The sequence below is a fragment of the Sceloporus occidentalis genome, unplaced genomic scaffold (assembly GCF_023333645.1).
Source record: "Sceloporus occidentalis isolate IW3139 unplaced genomic scaffold, rSceOcc1.0.p SCAF_6, whole genome shotgun sequence".
In the NCBI taxonomy this organism is placed as follows: Eukaryota; Metazoa; Chordata; class Lepidosauria; order Squamata; family Phrynosomatidae; genus Sceloporus; species Sceloporus occidentalis.
The window spans coordinates 13,773,836-13,793,026 of NW_028316986.1; the positions used below are offsets into that span (position 1 = coordinate 13,773,836).

Genomic DNA, 19,191 nt, shown 5'->3' on the forward strand with positions numbered 1-19,191 from the left:
TGCAAAAGAGTTCATTCCTTCTCTTTGCTACTTTTACGTTTTCAGCAAGGACAAGATGGTAACTGCTGGCTTGTGTTCTCTAGGATTTTCATAACAGAGGATTGTAATCAAGCTCATTTTTTATGTTTGTTTTTATTGGAATGCAGCCAACATGAGGGGTTCTTATTAGCAATTCAATCTCTTCGTATCCAGGGATTTTTATGCATTATTATGACTGGATTCTCTTCCAGTTCTGTCTGTAATATCACAGAACCAGATGTGTGTTTGTCCTCCCAGGACTGAGTGTTCAGGATTTCTTAACACCCAAATTGACACACACCTTCAAATAAAGCATATGAAAATGATACATAGTCCTGGAAGTCAAGAAAATGTGATGACCAATTTCTAGAATGGCACAGTATCCAGATTTGGATTTTTAAACTATTGATTAACATTACAACATTAACTGTATTATCAGATGAACAATCACAGTAGTGCAAATGTACTACAGTGGGCCTTTGGTATTCGCTGGGGTTTGGTTCCAGGACTCCCTGTGGATGCTCAAGTCCCATTAAATACAGTATCATAGTAAAATGGTGTCTCTTATACAAAATGGCAAAAGCAATCCAGCTTGCTTTTTGGTATTGACATATATTTTAAATATTTTCAATCTGTGAACGCTTTAAGTCTGTGGATAAAGAATCTATGGATACGGAGGACTGACTGTAATTAAAAAGTCAAAAAGGCTCTAGCAGTTGAAGACAGTATCTTTGCACAGAAATAATATTTCTGTCCAGATCAATTTAATCAGACAAAAATATTGAACCGAATGTCAGGGAGGGAAAGCAGAATATGCTTCTCTCCTTGCACAAATTGCTTGAAAATCCAGTAACCTTGCAACTTTCACATATAGAGTAATAAGATAAAGTTTGTATATTATTATTTTGAGGCGATTTTTTTTGTGTGTTCTTAAGAATGAAAGTATTGTTATTGTTTCACTAAATAGCAAATACAAACTGTTGGAGTCAAGGTTAGAGTCCACACTGAAGAAATCACTTGAAATCAAAGAAGAAAAAATTGCTGCGTTGGAAGCCCGATTAGAAGAATCGACAAATCTAAACCAGCAGCTGCGGCAGGAACTTAAAACAGTAAGGAAAATAATGATGTTATCTTTATCTTTGGACATAAAATCCTAAACCTTGTTTTCTTTTCAGCTGGTACATAATAGAAGTAAAATGCCTTAAGCTCTACAGAATAACATTTTGTAAAAGCTATGAAAACTATCCACTATAAAGAAGCATCCTTACATATATTGAGAAAAATAGTTTAATAGGTTTGGACTTGTTTGTTTGTCTGTCTATCTATTTTAAATATTCTCAGAAATATAAAGTTCGCTTAAAATAACTCACTGACAGTTTCTTTACTGAAATAACGTGTTGCTCTGCCTGGCCGATTGTATTCTGTTGTTGTTGCAACCAGTAAAATACTATTCTGTTTCATATTCAGCAACTTTCTGAAAAGCTGCCTTTAGAATTCACTAATTTTGGCTAGCTGCTATGTGATATATGAAAGAAGGGGACCAACAAGCTAGTTAAGCAAGCTAAATAGCAATAAACTGCATGAGGTGGGAGGCTTTTCAGCATATAGTGAAAGCCATGGGACCAGTGATTTGTTGTCATGAAAATGCCTCTGAGGGATAAACTAGATAGCATGTTTCAGAATTCGGTCTTTATCAGATTCCTATCAAATATGAGACGGATGTGATGGTGTGAATATTGATACTGTTACATACTTAATATTCCTATAACAATACAGAGAGGCCTGGATTCTATTTCTTACCACAGAAAAAGAAAAGGGAGCCCTGGTGGCACAGTGGTTAAATGTTTGTACTATTAGCCATTTTGGCTGTGGAAAATTAACTTCTGTAAGATTGCTAGGTCACTGTGTATAAATATATATGTGTGTGTGTGTGTGTGTGTGTGTGTGTGTGTGTGTGGTGTGTCTGACAAGGCCAGGACGTGTAGATAAATGTCCTTGAGGATTCTGCTATACACCTTTTGTGTGTATGACTCAGCAGGATGAGCAAATGGCTTATGCCATGTGCTGGAGAAGTTACATCAGCCAAGGATATATAAAGCTGTGTCTAAAGTAAATAATGAGGGGTAAACTAGTAGGTGATAGTGGTTACAAGTAGTTGGCGAATTGCTGTGTGAGTTACTGTGATATAGCCATTGTGAGTCAGAAGAACTGTTTGTTTGTACAGCTCATGCTCTTGTATATAGCTTTTACTTAGCATTGTAAATAAATCTCTTCACCTTTGAGCTGTCCAGTCCAGCTTCTTCACTGCACATTGGTATCTAGTTCCTGGGTATAGATACTGAAGTCTCATTCAAGACTGTGTTACCAGTATGACAGGTACTGCAGCCACAATGTTGTAAATTCAATCCTAGAGGAGGGCTCCAAAGTTGACGCAGCGTTTCATCCTTTCGTAGGTCGATAAAATGAGTACCCAGCTTGTTGGGGGCAGTTGGCTTATACATTGTAAATTGCTTAGGGAATGCTAGTTCACCGATAAGCTGTATAGAAATGTACTTTCTATTGCTATTGTATGGTCCTCCAGATGTTGGATTTTAACTCAGCTGTCAACATTGGCTGTGTCAGCTAGGGCTAACAGAGTTGCAGTCTAGGATTGGAGCGAGGGGGGACCTCAATTTATAATTTGTCTTTTCATTGTATAAATTAGGGATTATTGACAAAGTGAAATAGGAATAATGTTTGCCCTATTCTCATCCTGATATCAACATACAATTTAGCACCTTCTTTTATATATCTAAAATCGTATTAATTTGTCTTTAGGTGAAAAAAAATTATGAAGCACTCAAACAAAGACAAGAAGAGGAAAAAATGGTACAGAATTGCTCTTCAAAAACTGGTGAAGACAGTCAGTCTGTCAGTAAATGGGAAAGAGAGAGTCAAGAAACTACAAGAGAACTTTTGAAAGTTAAAGATAGATTAATTGAGGTTGAGAGGAATGTGAGTAATATCTGGGATTCTTTGAACCATTTTGACTTAAATTGCCAAACTGTGTAAAATATATTTAGTCACATTCTTCTCCATCAGAATAATTACCAGCGTAATATCAGGGTAATAAATCAGCTTGTTCTTGTGTTATGGGTTGGGTCCAGTGATGTTATTCCATTGTTGATTTTTTTCCCTGTCACTGTATCTGGGAAGGGACAATCCTTTCTTCCCCATCTCCATATCTTCAAGATATATCCTCCTTGTATCTTCACCATCTCCTCTTTCAAAGTAGATTTTCAGTCTGAGTGACAATCCATGGAATCAGGGGATGGGGAAACTCACTGTAATGGAAGAATGTCAGTAGCCCAGTGTGAGTTTAACACTTATTTTCTGGATTTTTGGAAAATAAGAAAAACATTGATATAACCAGCAACAAGTCAGTACTGAAGAGTGCTTGCTGTTTACTATGTTTTGTAAATTTATTTTGGTTGTACATGTAACCAGTTATTGCCATGTGGGAGGTTGACACTAATGAGTTTTAACACACTTTTTCATCTTTGTGAGAATCATGAACAGCTGTTATGAATCTAAGTTAATAACAGGTGTGAAAAATGACATATGCAGTCAAATTAAATTGCAAGATGTGTTTTCTGCTGTCTGAATCCTCTGATGTACTCTAGGCAAGTAATCATATGTAAAATCCACAGATTTTTTACTTGCTGTGCATTATGAACAATAATTTTGGCATCTTTCAGGCTTCTTTTCCTACGTGTTTGTAAAAGTTGACAGCTTAATGCCAACTGCCATTACTTTTCTTCCAGGCAATCATAGCTGGTCTCCAGATTTGCCTGAGTTTGGTAGAGAAGAGGTCTAAATGTGTAAAACATATTATGGAGAGTCATACATTCTGCTTAGGAAGATGCTCTTTTTGTTCACTTTCCCCAAGTACATATGTTCTCATTTATAGTACTCTGCCATATTCTTTTTATCTGGCCTACTCTACAATTTTATTGGATACGTGTATTTAAATATTGCACTCAGAACAAATAGATTAGAGCCCTGAATGTAATCAGTGTTTTGTTCACTTAATTGATGCATGTATCTAATATAGTTTTCCTTTTTTTGTAAAGAATGCAACTCTGCAGGCAGAGAAGCAAGCCTTGAAAACACAACTAAAGCAACTTGAAACACAGAACAATAATTTGCAAGCTCAGATTTTGTCACTTCAGAGACAGACTGTTTCCTTACAGGAGCAAAATACAACCCTGCAAACACAGAATGCTAAGCTTCAGGTTCTGTTTTTATAAATCTATATTTTTATCAGTCCACAAAAATACAGTTTGCAAATGCAAGTCTTGCTGTTATGGGTACCTATGTTTTTTGTGGGATGCTTACTACATACATATTGAACATAAGCAGTTTATTGGATAGACAGCATCTTTCTTAGGGGCTGAGCAGATGGAGAGAAAAATCCAGGTTGCCTCCAGAGTTTCCTGAATCAAGGAGGGCACCTGCTTTCTGCACAGCCCACTCCCACAATGGACCAAACACCCATGGGCAATTCACATTATGTAGCATCAAGCCATGCTGCTCAGGTTCCCCCCCTCCCCCGGTGCATGTGCACCATTGTACAAGCACACCACCTGTGACTGCCAGTTACCTCCTTTCTTCTGCCCAGCTGCCATCCCACTGGACACCCCGCATGAATGGGCATGTGACTTGTCATACAGTCACACAAGTGATACACCACCTGTACAGTGCATCAGGGTGCCCAGTGACACATAGTCGAAGCACAATCATGGAGGTTCCCCATACATGCCCTTTTCCCCCACCTTCGCCCCATTGCCCTATGTTGGACTGTCTAGTTTGTGTATGTTTTTATTACAACCATTGTATTATTGGCAGTATGCTGTGTTTATTGTAATTCTACGTCATGGGGTTTGTGACAGTTCAGTGGTGCGATGGGTCAATCATTCAGATGGCCACTCGTGTGCCTATACAATTGACAAAAGACCTGTATGACAAGCAATGGCACCAGTGGCTGCATCTCACCAGCCCAAGGGTGCATGCCTCAGACCACTTCCATAAGCTGCCTGGGCCTTCCCGCATTTGTGTCATGCTGATAACGCGCCCTTTCAGCATTAAAGTGGAGCACGTGGACATTATTTTGCTTCAGTTTTTTGCCCTGGAATGTGGCTTCGTCCTGGTTTTCTCCCATTTCTCCCTCAGGGTCATATAATCAAGTAGGCCTCAAGTTGGGTTGATGCTTCTTCTTTTTGCCAGAGTGGACAACAATTTATAGTAGCTTCTGGGTTTAAATGTACAAATATTCCCACTTCTTGCAACTAAAACCCTTGCCTTGAAAGAATGAGGAGGAAGTGTATTTTGATCGTTCCCTGCTCCCTATGGTGCTGTTTGGACTTTTATTGTTTCATCCTTGTTTTCCATACCTGTCTCCCTGTTGTGTTGGAAGCTCAGATTACACATGATGGGATTCATCCCTTTCCACAAGGCTGTCTTATTTCTTCATGTCAGCATTTTTTAAAGAGGCAGAAGAAATTATTCAGCTTGATACACTTGGAAACTAGATTTGAAATTGTTAAGTATGTTATTTTAGATTAGTCATCCTTCAAACTATATCCTACTGCATGTTTTGGATCATAGCTTCCATAATCACTAGCCATTGGCCATAGTTCCAGGAAGCTGATGGGCTTTGTAGGCCAAAACCTTTGGAGGTACCCTGATGAGGAATCCTGGCTGAGATGAATTATGAGTCCTTGTGTGTCATGTCTTTAGATTGTAAGCCTGGTGGTTGAAGTTTATTTTGATTTTGCACATTAAAAGAGACTTAATTATTCATTGTCAGATGCTATTTTTAACAATTGTAGGTAGAAAATTCTGCTATTAATTCACAAAGTACATCTCTGATGAACCAGAATGCACAGCTGCTGATTCAGCAGTCTGCTTTGGAAAATGAAAATGAATCCATAATCAAGGAGCGTGAAGATCTGAGATCACTATATGATTCACTAATCAAAGATCATGAAAAATTGGAACAACTTCATGAAAGACAAGCTGCTGAATATGAATCTCTCATTTCCAAACATGGAAATCTTAAATCAGTACACAAGAACCTTGAGGTGGAACACAAAGACTTAGAAGACAGGTGATTATTATGTATTAATCCATGTAAAGATTAATGCTGAAAAATCTTATGGTTTATAATATTTTTACATTACGTTATGAAAATACATTTCTCATCACTTCTATACTAATACATAAGAATTCAATTAATCATTTTATGTAATCAACAGGTATAATCAATTGCTAAAACAAAAAGTACAGTTAGAAGAACTGGAAAAGGTTCTCAAAACAGAACAGGAGAAAATGCTGCAGCAGAATAAAACACATGAAACTGTAGCAGCAGACTACAAAAAACTTTGTGAGGAAAATTCTCGGTAAGGAAATAAAATAAATATATGATCTTCTGACTCTTAATGGTGCTGCCCTAGAATCTGCATAGGCATGTGAAAGGGACCTGGGACAGCTCCACCCCTGCAAGTTCTGCAGAGTACACTTTAGGGGGGAAAGACAATTGCCAGATAGGAACTGTAGCTTCTTTTTGGAAGAAAACATAGACATGTCAATCTGAATCAGTATGCAAAGGGAACTTGTAACACCTTTTGAGGCTAACTCAGAGTAAAAAGTTAGTAGCATAAGCTTTTGTAAGACATGCACTAGCAAAGAAAGCCAAAACAGAGCTGGATGGTAGTGTCTTTCTCCATGCCTTACCGCATGATGTTGTAGCACTTCAGTTCTCTTCCTGCAGGAGACAATAGTCAAGCAAGTGTTTTGTCTAGCTGGTAAAATCAGTTTGATAAACATCTCCTGTGGGAAGAGAACTGAAGAGCTACCTACATCATATGATAAGGCACAGGCTTTTTTTTTTCTAGTGTGATAAGACTCATAGTCTGTCTCATGCATCTGATAAAGTAGACATGGGACCGATACAGACCGGCACTAAAGGCCACCTTCCGGGCGGCTTGGAGGCATGGCATGCACACACGCCATATGCCCCATGACACCCTGAAGGTGCCCAGAGCAGCCACATGTTGGTCGGCTTCCGGGCATCTTGGGAGCATGGTGGTTACATGCTTCAAGACCCCAACATGCTGGGAAGCCATCACGGGGCTGTAGAAGGGCCCCTAAAGGCATTTTTTTCTGCAACTGAAAAAGGAGTGGTTGAAAACTGCTCCTTTTTTGAGCTGGCACCTCAGCAGATTGGGGCCACGGCATGTGGCTGCCATGGCCCCAATTTGTCTTTGGGTGGGGCGGCTTTATGCCACCTCACCCAGGCAGTCTGTTTCAGCCCATAGTCTATGAAAGTTGATGCTTTCTTTTCTCTGATAGTCTCAGAGGTGCTACAAGATCCAGTTGCTTTGCACCTGTTTAGGGAATTACACAGAGTTTGGTATGGTTGTGGGTACATTAGAATTTTTAACAGGGTTTTCAGCTCTGCCCCTGCCAAGCCTGGTGTTGAGCTTCTATGCACTCTGAATGGCTCTGAAAAAGAGAGGGAAACCTCTGAACACTAGAATTCTAGGGCTACAGAGACCCCTCTCTGAGTTTAGGGGGACATTTTTGATGTACTTTTCTCAATAGCTTTTTTGATTTATAAGACTGTGTTGTAATTTTATTAAATATTCTGGGTATATTTTGCATTATGAGGACTAATCAACTTAATCTCAATCCCCGTGTATAAAAATTAGAAACTTCAAATACTAAGACAAAGCCAACTAATGAATAATATGTTAGTAGCACATGGTCATAGGAACATTGTGAACACTGCTATTTTAATAGATCTGTCATCTCAGCAATTTGATGGGATATATGAAATTATTTCATTACTATGAATTCAGTCATTTTAATTATGTGAAGATCTGTTTTATTTTAATTTCATTTTTTACCATTTTAATTTACAGATTAAATCATACATACACCCAACTTTTGAAAGAGAATGCAGTTCTCCAAATGGATCATAAAAATTTAAAAACACTACTTAACAACTCAAAACTAGAACAAACACGATTGGAAGCAGAATTCTCCAAGCTTAAAGAACAATATCAACAATTAGACATCACATATACAAAACTGAATAATCAGTGTGAGGTAATTGATCTATGTTGCTCCAACAATATATTGTTTTAGCTTTGTGAAGCAATATCAAATACAGACATAATCTTTACATTTTCACAGTAATACATGTACTGTATTTCTCTGGCTTTACTAAAACAGTTAGAATTAGTCACCCCTCCTTTCTCGCACACTTGAGATCTTCAATAGGGCGCCCCCCCCCGCAGCACACGCCCTTCACACAATTGTGGGGGCGCACTCCATTCAAGTCTATGGGGCTTGAATAGTGTGAGTTTCCGTTTTTGTGTGTGTGTGTGTGTGTGTGTCTAGAACCTATTACTGTACTAGTTTCAGGAATTTATTGTAATAGTTCTGAACATGTTCCTATATAAGTAAAAAAAGAATGATATGTGATTGAGGCCTAAGACTATAACACATCCTGCAACATGCTTTCCTTTATTCAGGAGTGGCTATTGTCAGAGATTAGAAGGCTATATTAGACCTCCAGAGGGACCCTTGGGGAGTTGCTCCATGATTTGCTGCCTTCCACCCTTGGAGGAAAAATCTGAACATTTTTGCCCCCAAATGGCTCCAGCCAGCCCTCATGGGACATCAAACAATTTTTGCCACATTTATGTGTTTCATGGGCCATTTTAGATCCAGTAAATGCCATTTTTAAAAACAGGAAAATGAGATGTTCAGTTGCTGGGTCGTTTTCTGTTATTAAAAAAAAAATCCTGGTTCCAAAATGCCTGGGGATGGTGGCAATATAGCTAAATCGGGTATGGAGACATATTGGGTCAAAAAAGTTCTTCCAAAACATTGTGGGGTGCTGAGGAGCCCTGGGAGCCACATGTGCTCCAAACGCTGCACTTTCTTTGCTCCTGCCTTAACAGGAGTAAATGCAGTTAAGAACATTTTCAGTTTCCTAAATGCAGACTTGCATTGTTTGATGTGTTTTCTGTCTTTTTTTTCTTCTTCTTAATTTGGAGATTTATAAATAATGTTGGGCACACTTCCTGCCATAAAATACAGTGTTCTCTGCATTTTAACAGTTGCTTAGCCAGCTGAAAGGAAATCTGGAAGAAGAAAACAGACATCTGCTGGATCAAATACAGACGTTAATGCTTCAGAACAGAACATTATTAGAACAGAATATGGAAAGCAAAGATCTTTTCCATGTTGAACAAAGGCAATATATGTAGGTATCAAAAAGGTGAACCAGTTGTATGCATGCTGCCAACATTTTCTTTCCGTTTGTTTCATAGGTTCTTCAAGATCTTTCTACATACTGATTCTATAGATTAATATCTCTGTAGCACTGAATTCTACCAGTTATATACAGTCTAACTGCAGTTGGCTATTGAAATAGAAATAAATTGTATATAAGTTAGTTTGATGCATTTCATTAATGGCAGATGAAAATGTTTATTTGTAACTGGATTCTGTTCATGGCTTTTCTGTGAAAATATGTTCAGTGCTGAATACTCTTAAATGATTATTCCTTAAATTGCCAAAATTTAGGGAAAGGGGCATATTTCTCATTATGAATTATTATCAGATTTCTTATGAGTTATAAGCAAGCTGTTTTCATAATGTTACTTAAGTTCCTTAAAATACAGCCTTTGTGATTTTATGAATGAATTGATTGAATATACAAAACTGTTTTTAAAAGCATCCTCTGGATTATGCAAAAAAAGCCGTCCACAATCACCTGGGTTATGTCCAACTCACCACCATCAGAAAGACAAGAGACATGTGATTTTTCCGTTGGGTCTCTTATGTCTTTTCTCCACCTTTTTTTAGCCCTCCCTTGTCAGCTAGATTAATTTCATTATTTCTCTCTCTTCACTTTCTGTTGCTATTTTTCTTGTATTGTAGTCTATAATATTCCTTTTAGTTTACTAATATTTTTTTCCTAATGTACTTCATTCTTTCCATTGGAAAAAAACTTACACATTTGCTCTGGCTACATCTACATGCTTTTTGTATTAGTGGTAATAATGACATCAGACACTGCAGATATTTCAAAGAAGAAAAGAAAGGGGTTGGAATTGAAATCTAGGTGTGATAGGATCCATTACTTCCCTCAAGAGGGGTGGGAAAGCAGAGGAGAACAAGTGAAGGGTCAGCCCCATCTAATGCTCATTTGACTGTTCCTCTGTAAGCCCATGAGTGCAGTTAAAAAAATAGAAATAATGTTGCTCTGGCATTTAATATTTAACATTCTGCCCAAACTATTGGGTATCAGTCCACCATATTGGTTAAGAAAATTTAGAAGAATAGGTGGGGTTATCATTTGGAGTATCCAGAAATAGCCATAGGGATGAAAGACTGATCTGCATAGGTATAAAGGTTTGGGCAGAACATCAAATGCAAAAACAGTCCATTTACATCTGATGAGGCAGAAAAATCAGAGTGCTCCTGTGTGGTCTAGTGATGTGCACAACAGACTGTTTTTGATTACAGGCATCCTATATTTATAAATACACAAAAACAAGCAATATGCTGTAAAGCTCTTGCCTTAGCAATAGATACTTCTTGTGGAGCAAAAGTGTGATACTTCTCCCCTCATTGACAGCAAATTTAGGGGAGACAATTAACACAGGCAGAATTCAGAGATGGGTTCAAAATTTGAGTATTTGGGAACTAGAGTCTGTGGTGCAGATATTCTCACCAGTTTATCAAGCAAATATAGGCACTTCACAAAGCAGTCTGCATTTAAGCAATTTAATGTGTTTATTGCTGCCTCAAATTAATTTCAGTTGAATGAATTTCATTGTTTCTGATTCTACATTCAATCTGATGAATGTGTCACAGAAAATTTATCTTAATAAAATATAGTGATTTCATTTCAAGGGGAAATTTTGTAAAGGAAAGTGCAATATGTGTTGATGTCAGTGAGCTGAGGTGGATTGGTTAAAAACTACAGAAATAAACATGGAATTGCATGATCAAATCCCAGCTAAAGCAAGGGTGGCTTTCAAAACTGTATTCAGGAAGTGTTTGGCTGTAGATGCATTAGAGGTATTTAGTGGAGAAGATGACCTACAAGAAAATGAGGAAAATGTGTTGAATGAAGGGTATAATTTTCAGCTATAGGGGCAGAAAATGAGGTGGCTTCAGATAGACTTTTTTGTGCAGAGGACTATGTAGAAGGTGCTAGAAACTTTAGGATTGTGTAAGGGAAGCAAAATAACTAAGTACTTCAGGAACTCAATAGTTAAGATAAGATATTCAGCATAGCTTCTGTTTTGAGGAAACCAGGGAGTCCCCCACCCCCAATAAAGTAGCCGGAATTTCAGATGCAAAAGGACAAGATCTGCTAGCCTTAATATGATAATAGGGTTGTATTTATGTGTTCCCTACAGTGGTAATAAGTCAGAGTTTTAAGGGGTGCGTTGGTTGTGTATTCCTGCTGGGCAGGGGGTTGACTTGATGGCCCTTAGGTTTCTTCCAACTCTTTGCTACTGTGAAAGGGTTCAGGCAGTTATTATTGCTCTGTACTGGCTACAAATGCCCTTTATTACTTTCTTAGTTTCTTTAAGGCTCAGATTGCCAATATGAGTGCCAGTGAGGTCAAATTTGCTACATGAAGCAGAGGTTCATCCTTCAGCCCCTCACTGGTTGAAACAGACAGCCTGTAAATTGAACAACTGCAAGAAAAAAATAGATAATTCAGGGCCAGTAATCAGATGATTTTAGCATCCTGAAGAGAAGCAGCACAAAAAACATGTGACATGAACTAGAAGACATACAAATGGTGGTGTTTTTCACAAGGTGAAAACTGGAGATATATGGTATTAGGTTCTCTATAGACTTTATCACCATAGGCAGTAAATCAGATTTAAAGCAAGATATTAGCATATTTGGTTGATATTTATCCCATGACACGACTATTCAGTTGCTGGTTTTCATTTCATTTGTTTCTGTAGAACATCTTTCCGCTGACTGAGACAACCTGTCAATAGGCTCCTAATATTACTCCTATTCCATTAGTCTCTTAGTGTGATAGGTCACTTTCATGGCTCTAATGATTGACAGCAGTCACATAGCATGAGTGGGTGATTCTCCTCTTCTTCCCCCTCCCCCTTTCTATTCCCAATCAAGCTCGGGTTGTTTTTACTCTATGCCTTTTCATTTGTTTGTTTATTGGTTTCGTCCCTCCTCCCCCCCCCCCCCCCGTGATTGCATAATTACAGCAAAAATAAAAATAACAAATTGAATGGAACGGAGTAAAAACAACCTTGGTAAAGACACACGTACTAAAAGTCAGGGTTATGGAGCTGGTGTGGAAGGGGTCATGGATTGCCAAAGCAGTATACTCTTGCAATTACAGAGAGCTGTGATAATGGACATTTTCAAACCTATGTGTTCCTGTTTGCTTCACTAATATGATTACTGTGGAGGGGGGGAGGCTGGTGTACTGGTTCAGTCCAGCTGCAAAATACTTGAAAGTCAGTCCAAGAAACTTTTTTTAAAGGATTATTCTCATGTTAGTCTTGTTCCAGTGTCAATATCATTCTATACACTATCCTTACAGATTGGATTTGGGGTTTGCAGGTGGTACCCTACCTCTCCTCCAACACTGTAGAAGAGTATTTGTATTGTTACTTATATAAAGGAGACAGATATCAGTGTTGCATATCAGTGTTGGAGAGGTTGAATACCTGCTCTAAAACCTAATTCAACAAATGATGACTAAGATTAAGGTGGATGAAATAGCAGACCTTTGTTTTGAGGAAGAATGATGGTTATTTATTTATTTATTTATTTACAGTATTTATACCCCGCCCTTCAGCCCTAAAGGCTCTCAGAGCAGCTTACAATTATTATTATTTTTAATTAGACGTTTCCCTGCCCTCAGGCTTACAATCTAAAAAGACACTACACAAAAGGACAAGGGAATGGTGGTGGGGAAGGGAATCAGATCCAACAGTTCTGTCCCTCTGAGGCCTGGACCAAAGCAGATGGACTGGAGGGAGGGCTCTGCTTCTTAGAAGGCACTTGGAAGGCAAAGGTCCAAGTAGCAGTAGAACCAGCAGCTGCTGTTCCCCCCTTACCCAGATAGTCACTGTGGTCCTCCCATTCTCTGTTACTGTTAACTAATGTTACTGTTTTTAAATAGAGGCTGGATGGCCATTTGTTTTGAATCTTCCTGCAAGGCAGGCGGTTGGATTGGATGGCCCTTGTGGTCTCTTCCAACTCTATGATTCTATGTTAAATAGGTAGTTCCATGGGGAGTATTCATACTCTCAGTTGTGTTTGTCTGTGTATGTCTTTATGTGTGTTATAAACTTTACAACATTTGACATAATAGCCCTGTTTAAATATTTGAAAGGATGTAATATTGAGGAGGGAGCAAGCTTGTTTTCTTCGGCTCTAGAGAATAGGACCAGGAGCAGTGGATTCAAACTACAGAAAAAAAGATTCCATCTCAACATTAGGAAGAACCTCCTGATAGTAAGAGCTGTTCGACAGTGGAACACACTCCCTCGGAGTGTGATGGAGTCTCCTTCTTTGGAGATCTTTAAACAGAGGCTGCATGGCCATCTGCTGGGGATGCTTTGATGGTGATTTCCTGCATGGCAGGGGGTTGGACTAGATGGCCCTTGTGGTCTCTTCCAACTCTGTGATTCTTTGTATGCACACACAGCTTACAAACTCTCCATTTCCGTTTGCTTTAAACAACGTACTCCATCCCACCATAGTGATGCTTTTCTCAAATGATTTCCTTTCTATTCCTATTGTGGATTTCCTTATTATGCACTAAATCTATTTCAGATACATGTACCCCAATTTCTGTTACCCTAATTTTTCATAGTTTAAGATCAAGAGCCCATTTTATGGGCTTTGTTTACTCTTTTAAGTAAGAGTCTCTATTTAAGGTGTGATGCTGCAACACTGGTCAGATTGCTGAGAAAGCAAGAATGAGAAGGCCCTCTGAGTTTGGCTGCATAAACTGATGCTGCTGCCTTCAGAGGACTGTTTCAATCCTGCTTCCCTGCTGATTTTTTTTTAAGTAAGCCAGATCAGCAGCAGAAAGGGGATTTGTGGAAGTATTAGTGGTTGAGGAAGTGTAAAAGAGGAGCTGCATCAGCAACTGGGAGGAGAGGGCCACAGTTTCTTCATTGGGTGGCTGGTAGTAAGGAAAATATAGGAAGGAAGGAAGGAAAAAAAGTCCTCCATGGAAACTGTCATTGGTAGAATAGAATATCAGCAGTGATACTGGGGAAGCTAAAAATGAAAGTTATGGATTGTTCAGTACCAACAAGAGATTGTAGGGGCCACATGAGGCTTGTGGGGCAGATATTAATTCACCCTAGTTGTGAAATACTACAATTCACAATGTGGCTAGAGTGTGGGATCAATTTGTGTTTAATTACTGTTTTTCACTATTATCACAGGTACAATCTAGGCATTTCTTCTGATATTCATCCTTATTCTACGTGGTTAGGGTTGCCATAAATGAGGAGCTCCGAACCGGGACAAATGTAGGACAAGGCTTAAAAATGTAGGACCTTTTTTTTTTTTTAAAGGTCCTACATTTTAAAACCTTGTCCTCCTCCTCCTTCCTGGCTTGGGAGGAAGCCTCGGCCTCCTCTCAGGCCGGGAAGGATGCAAGGGCTGCTCCTCATCGCGGCGATCACCGCGGTGGGAAGCAGCCTCCTCCCGGCCCCCACTCCCTTTCCCGGCCTCTGTGAAGGCTTGGGCCTCCATAGGGGCCGGGAAGGAGGGAGGAGAGCACCCGCGATCGCCGCGATCGCGGGTGGCCCCCACTCCCTTTCCCGGCCTCTGTGGAGGCCCAAGCCTCCACAGAGGCCGGGAAGGAGGGCCAGGGCCGCCTGTCATCGCGGCGATTGCCGCGGTGGCAAACGGCCTCCCCCTCCTTCCTGGCCTGGGAGGAAGCCTCGGCCTGCTCCCAGGCAGGGAAGGAGGCGGAGGCCGCCCCTCATCGCGGTGATTGCCGCGGTGGGAAGCGGCCTCCTCCTCCTCTCGGTCTGGGAGCAAGCCTCGGCCGGCTCCCAGGCTGGGAAGGAGGCGGAGGCTGCCCCTCATCGCGGTGATCGCCGCGGTGGGAAGCGGCCGCCTCCTCCTCTCGGTCTGGGAGCAAGCCTCGGCCGGCTCCCAGGCTGGGAAGGAGGCGGAGGCCGCCCCTCATCGCGGTGATCGCCGCGGTGGGAAGCGGCCGCCTCCTCCTCCTCCTCCCTGGCCTCGCTGGGGCCCGGGAGGGAGCGTCTCCGCGGCTGGAGCTCCAACCGCGGAGAGCCCTCCCAGGCCTCAGCAAGGCCTTGGAGCCGCCGCGGCAGCTGAGGTGGCCGCGGTGGGCGGGGCCGTCCCGGTTTGGGCGCCAAACCGGACCGGGACCGGGATGGCACCGCCCAAACCAGGATTGTCCCGCCCCCCGGCAGGATATGGCAACCCTATACGTGGTGCAAACATTTTCATAAAAAAGATTGCAGCTCAAATGCTGGGAAAATGTCAGTTTTTTTTTTTTTTTTTTAATGACACACATGCTATGCTGAGGCAAGGTACAGATGCCCATTAACATAAGTAAAAAAAACACAGATTTATTCTACATGTTACCTTGAAAAGTCTCTTAAGACAGTTTGATTAAAAATTCAAAAGAAAAACAACTTTGCAGGAACGAACATACTTTTGAAACATTCTTCTTTACAGTGACAAGCTAAATGAATTGAGAAGACAAAAGGAGAAATTAGAAGAAAAGATAATGGATCAGTATAAATTTTATGAACCATCTCCTCCAAGAAGGTAATGCATTACTATATATACTTCATTTTCTTTCTATTGCAGCTATTTCAGTGTTTGCTAAGCAAATTACTTTAAAAGCTATAGTATCAAAATACTTCCTAACACTCCTCTTCATTTCTTCAAAAGAAGGGGCAACTGGATCACCCTGAAAATGAGGAAGCTTATAAAATCAAAGAAGGAAGTTAACCGAGAACGCCTCAAGTCTTTGACTATGACACCGACACGCTCAGAATCTAGTGAGGGATTCCTTCAGCTCCCACATCAGGACAGTCAAGATAGTTCCTCCGTGGGCTCAAATTCACTTGAAGAAGGACAGACCATGGGAACTAAAAAAAGCAGTAGTGAGTAATTTGCCTAATTTTAATAAGAAATAATGTTTAATGTTTTCAAATGGGGCTAAAAATTCAAACTGTACATGGAAATTGTTAATTTAAAAGTAATCTATCAACTTTCTGCATAATCAAGAGTACAGAATCAAGCCATACAGCAGAGCAATGGTCTTTTAGGGCTATACTGCTTTTTAAAAAACATAACAGATTGAAAAAAATTGGTAAGACCTGACGTTCACAAGTAAAATTGATACCTCCTTTACCTGTAATTTTGCTCTTTTCTGTACTGTTTCTTCTCATCCATTCATATCATTTCCACTATTTAATTATATAGGTCTCTCTGTAACATGCTGCTTTATTAACGTGTTTACACTATGGCTGAATTTATCCTCTTTTTCTGCATGTTTATGAGCATCATGAGGTTCTCTGATGGAGTTGATACACTACAAAACTTACTCCAGCATGCATGGAAGAGGCAGTCTGCTAAATTATCTGTTTCCCTAAAGTTATGGGCCTAGATGGCAGCCTGATTAGAAATGTGAATTCCCCCTCATTGCCCACCATAACTATTTTGTGGAAGCAACAGGTCCAGCACTACAGAATCTCTTCTCCTACTCCATAACCATACCTTTTCATCACATTGTATCATCAATGCACTGGTATGTGAAGCTAGACTGACAGAGGGTATTTAATTGTAGTCATATATCATTTTATTAGTATAGTTGCAAAATACAATATTGAACTGTAAATCTAAATATTAAACACATAATCTGAAAAGAAGGCAGTCCTAAACAAATTTACTAAGGAATAAAGCCCCTTCAACACAGTGGGACCTAGCTCTGACTAAACATGGGTAGGATTGTAATGCCTGAATTGCAGAACCGGATACATCACTTAAGTATTTTAACTTCATTGATGGGTAGTGAATTTATATAGTTCAGGTAATTTATTGGACTTTTCAGTCCAATATTAATTTCTTGTAGCCATATTACATAGAACAGTGCCATTGGATGAAATGAAAACTTGTGAGAAATTATACAAACAGGACCTGAATAACCTTATATACCATTCTTGGAATAAATGATGCCTAAATATTGTCTTGTTCATCAAGCACACAATGAATGGCATAGAAAAGATTCTATTACAGAGATAGGCAAGTAACAAGCACTGTATTTTTTATTAAATGAATGTTTTATGTGGTAAGACATGCATACATGCAACTGATTTCAATGGTCAGTCTTTTTGAATTAAAGCCCAGTTATTCTTACTTGGATTTATATATCCATGCAAATACTAAAAATACGTTTCTCCTTTATGGTACTTCAGAACATTCAGATTTTTTTACAGTTCCAATTCACTTGTGATTTAGTAATTATTGAAGATTGTCCAGTGTTGTTTCCACTTAGACATTTCAGCATTTTCTGTACATAGCAAAGGAGACATAGATGCCTGAGTTAAATCCTCTGCAAGAAAGGAATTGTACAAATGAAAAACCTTGATTTATTGCATATATTCCTGGCTCCTCCCCCTCTTCTTTGCTGTGCCTTAGCCCACATCATCAGTGACTCACTCTTCCTGTTCCTCTCAAAACCTTTCTTCTGGTGGTGTGTTTTGTTTAGCTAATCACTTCTGAGCTAGTTCTGTTGTCCTTCCATAGTGTGTTCCTTCTTCTAAAAAGAAATTATCTTTGTTCTTCTTATTTCACTGCCTTTGTTTTTCCCCATTTTTCATCCACCGCCCTTTCTTCCCTGCCTCAGTAGTCATGGCCCCAGTGGGGAAATCTTCCTTTCCAAGGCTTCTTTCATGAGTCTTCTCAAGAGGCGTATGTGTGATCTTTACTGCATCAGCCAGGAGCTATTTGAAACAATATAAAGTCGGTTCCCTCACCACCACATTTGTAAATGTACAAATAAAAAGATAACAGCCCAAAAGAAGAAGTTTGAAATGAGAATTAGAGTATGCAAAAGAGGGATTTTTGGTGAGCCAGAAAAATTGGAACATGAAAGCAGGCTTTCATCAGACAAACAGGGGCCCAATATCCAGCATGATGGGAAGTCTCTAATATGGTTCTAATGTTTTCATCCCAACATTTCTGGCATGTAATGAACTTGTTTATGTACTTAAGATCTAGGATAGACTCCCACTGCACCACAAAGAATATTGAATAGGCACTAGCAAAGGTCTCCTGAAGGAGAATGATTCAGTTGCTTATATTTGCTGTTGTCAGCTGCTGTCAAGTCAACTTCAACTTAGGGCAACCCTATGAATGAGAGACCTCCAAGTCACCATGTCCTCAATCACCTGGCTCAGGTCTTGCAGACTAAGGGCTGTGACTTCGTTCATTGAGTCTATCCATCTGGAATGCAGCATACCTCTTTTCCTATTGCTTTCTCCCTTACTAGGCATAATTGGCTTTCCAAGGGAGCCCTGTCTTCTTGTTATGTGTCCAAAATGTGACAGTCTCAGTTCAGTCATCTTGGCTTCTTGGGAGATTTCAGGCTTGATCTGCTCTATGGACTTTATCACATGGCAGAAATTAGGCAAAATCAGGGGTTTAAACAGCGATTATCCCAGGCAAAGCATGAATTCGCACGATTTTCACACGATGCCGCTATTATACAGGCAATAAATAGGCAATAAACAGCAACAAATTATTCACGGGGAAATCCCGGAAATGATTGGTTGCTGTTTATTGCCTCTTTATTACGCCTTCATTGCCTGTTTAATAGCAGTGTGCATGGAAACTTTAATTGTGAATTCTCATTTTGCCTAGGATAATCACTGTTTAAACCTCCAGTCCCCCCCCCCCCCCATTTTCCCCATGTAATATAGTCCTATGACCTGTCTGTTTTTTTCCATGGTATTCATGGAACTCTTCTTCAGCACCACATTTCAAGTAAGTCAGTTTTCTTCCTAACAGCTTTCTTCACTGCTCATTCTTAACAGCCATACATAG

At 39.8% G+C, this 19,191-nt stretch overlaps 1 protein-coding gene across 7 annotated transcripts in view; it reads left to right on the top strand.

Annotated features, from left to right (window-relative positions):
- The window catches only part of CCDC88A (coiled-coil and HOOK domain protein 88A), a 131,003-nt gene that overhangs the window by 84,700 nt on the left and 27,112 nt on the right, over window positions 1-19,191 (top strand). For all 7 annotated transcript variants that reach the window (XM_089528887.1, XM_089528889.1, XM_089528890.1 and 4 more), the window contains exons 17-25: window positions 986-1,127; window positions 2,836-3,012; window positions 4,131-4,292; window positions 5,889-6,166; window positions 6,315-6,458; window positions 7,983-8,169; window positions 9,189-9,334; window positions 15,814-15,906; window positions 16,033-16,247. In XM_089528887.1, coding sequence (XP_089385013.1) covers window positions 986-1,127; window positions 2,836-3,012; window positions 4,131-4,292; window positions 5,889-6,166; window positions 6,315-6,458; window positions 7,983-8,169; window positions 9,189-9,334; window positions 15,814-15,906; window positions 16,033-16,247 — 1,544 coding nt within the window. The remainder of the gene's footprint in view (window positions 1-985; window positions 1,128-2,835; window positions 3,013-4,130; window positions 4,293-5,888; window positions 6,167-6,314; window positions 6,459-7,982; window positions 8,170-9,188; window positions 9,335-15,813; window positions 15,907-16,032; window positions 16,248-19,191) is intronic.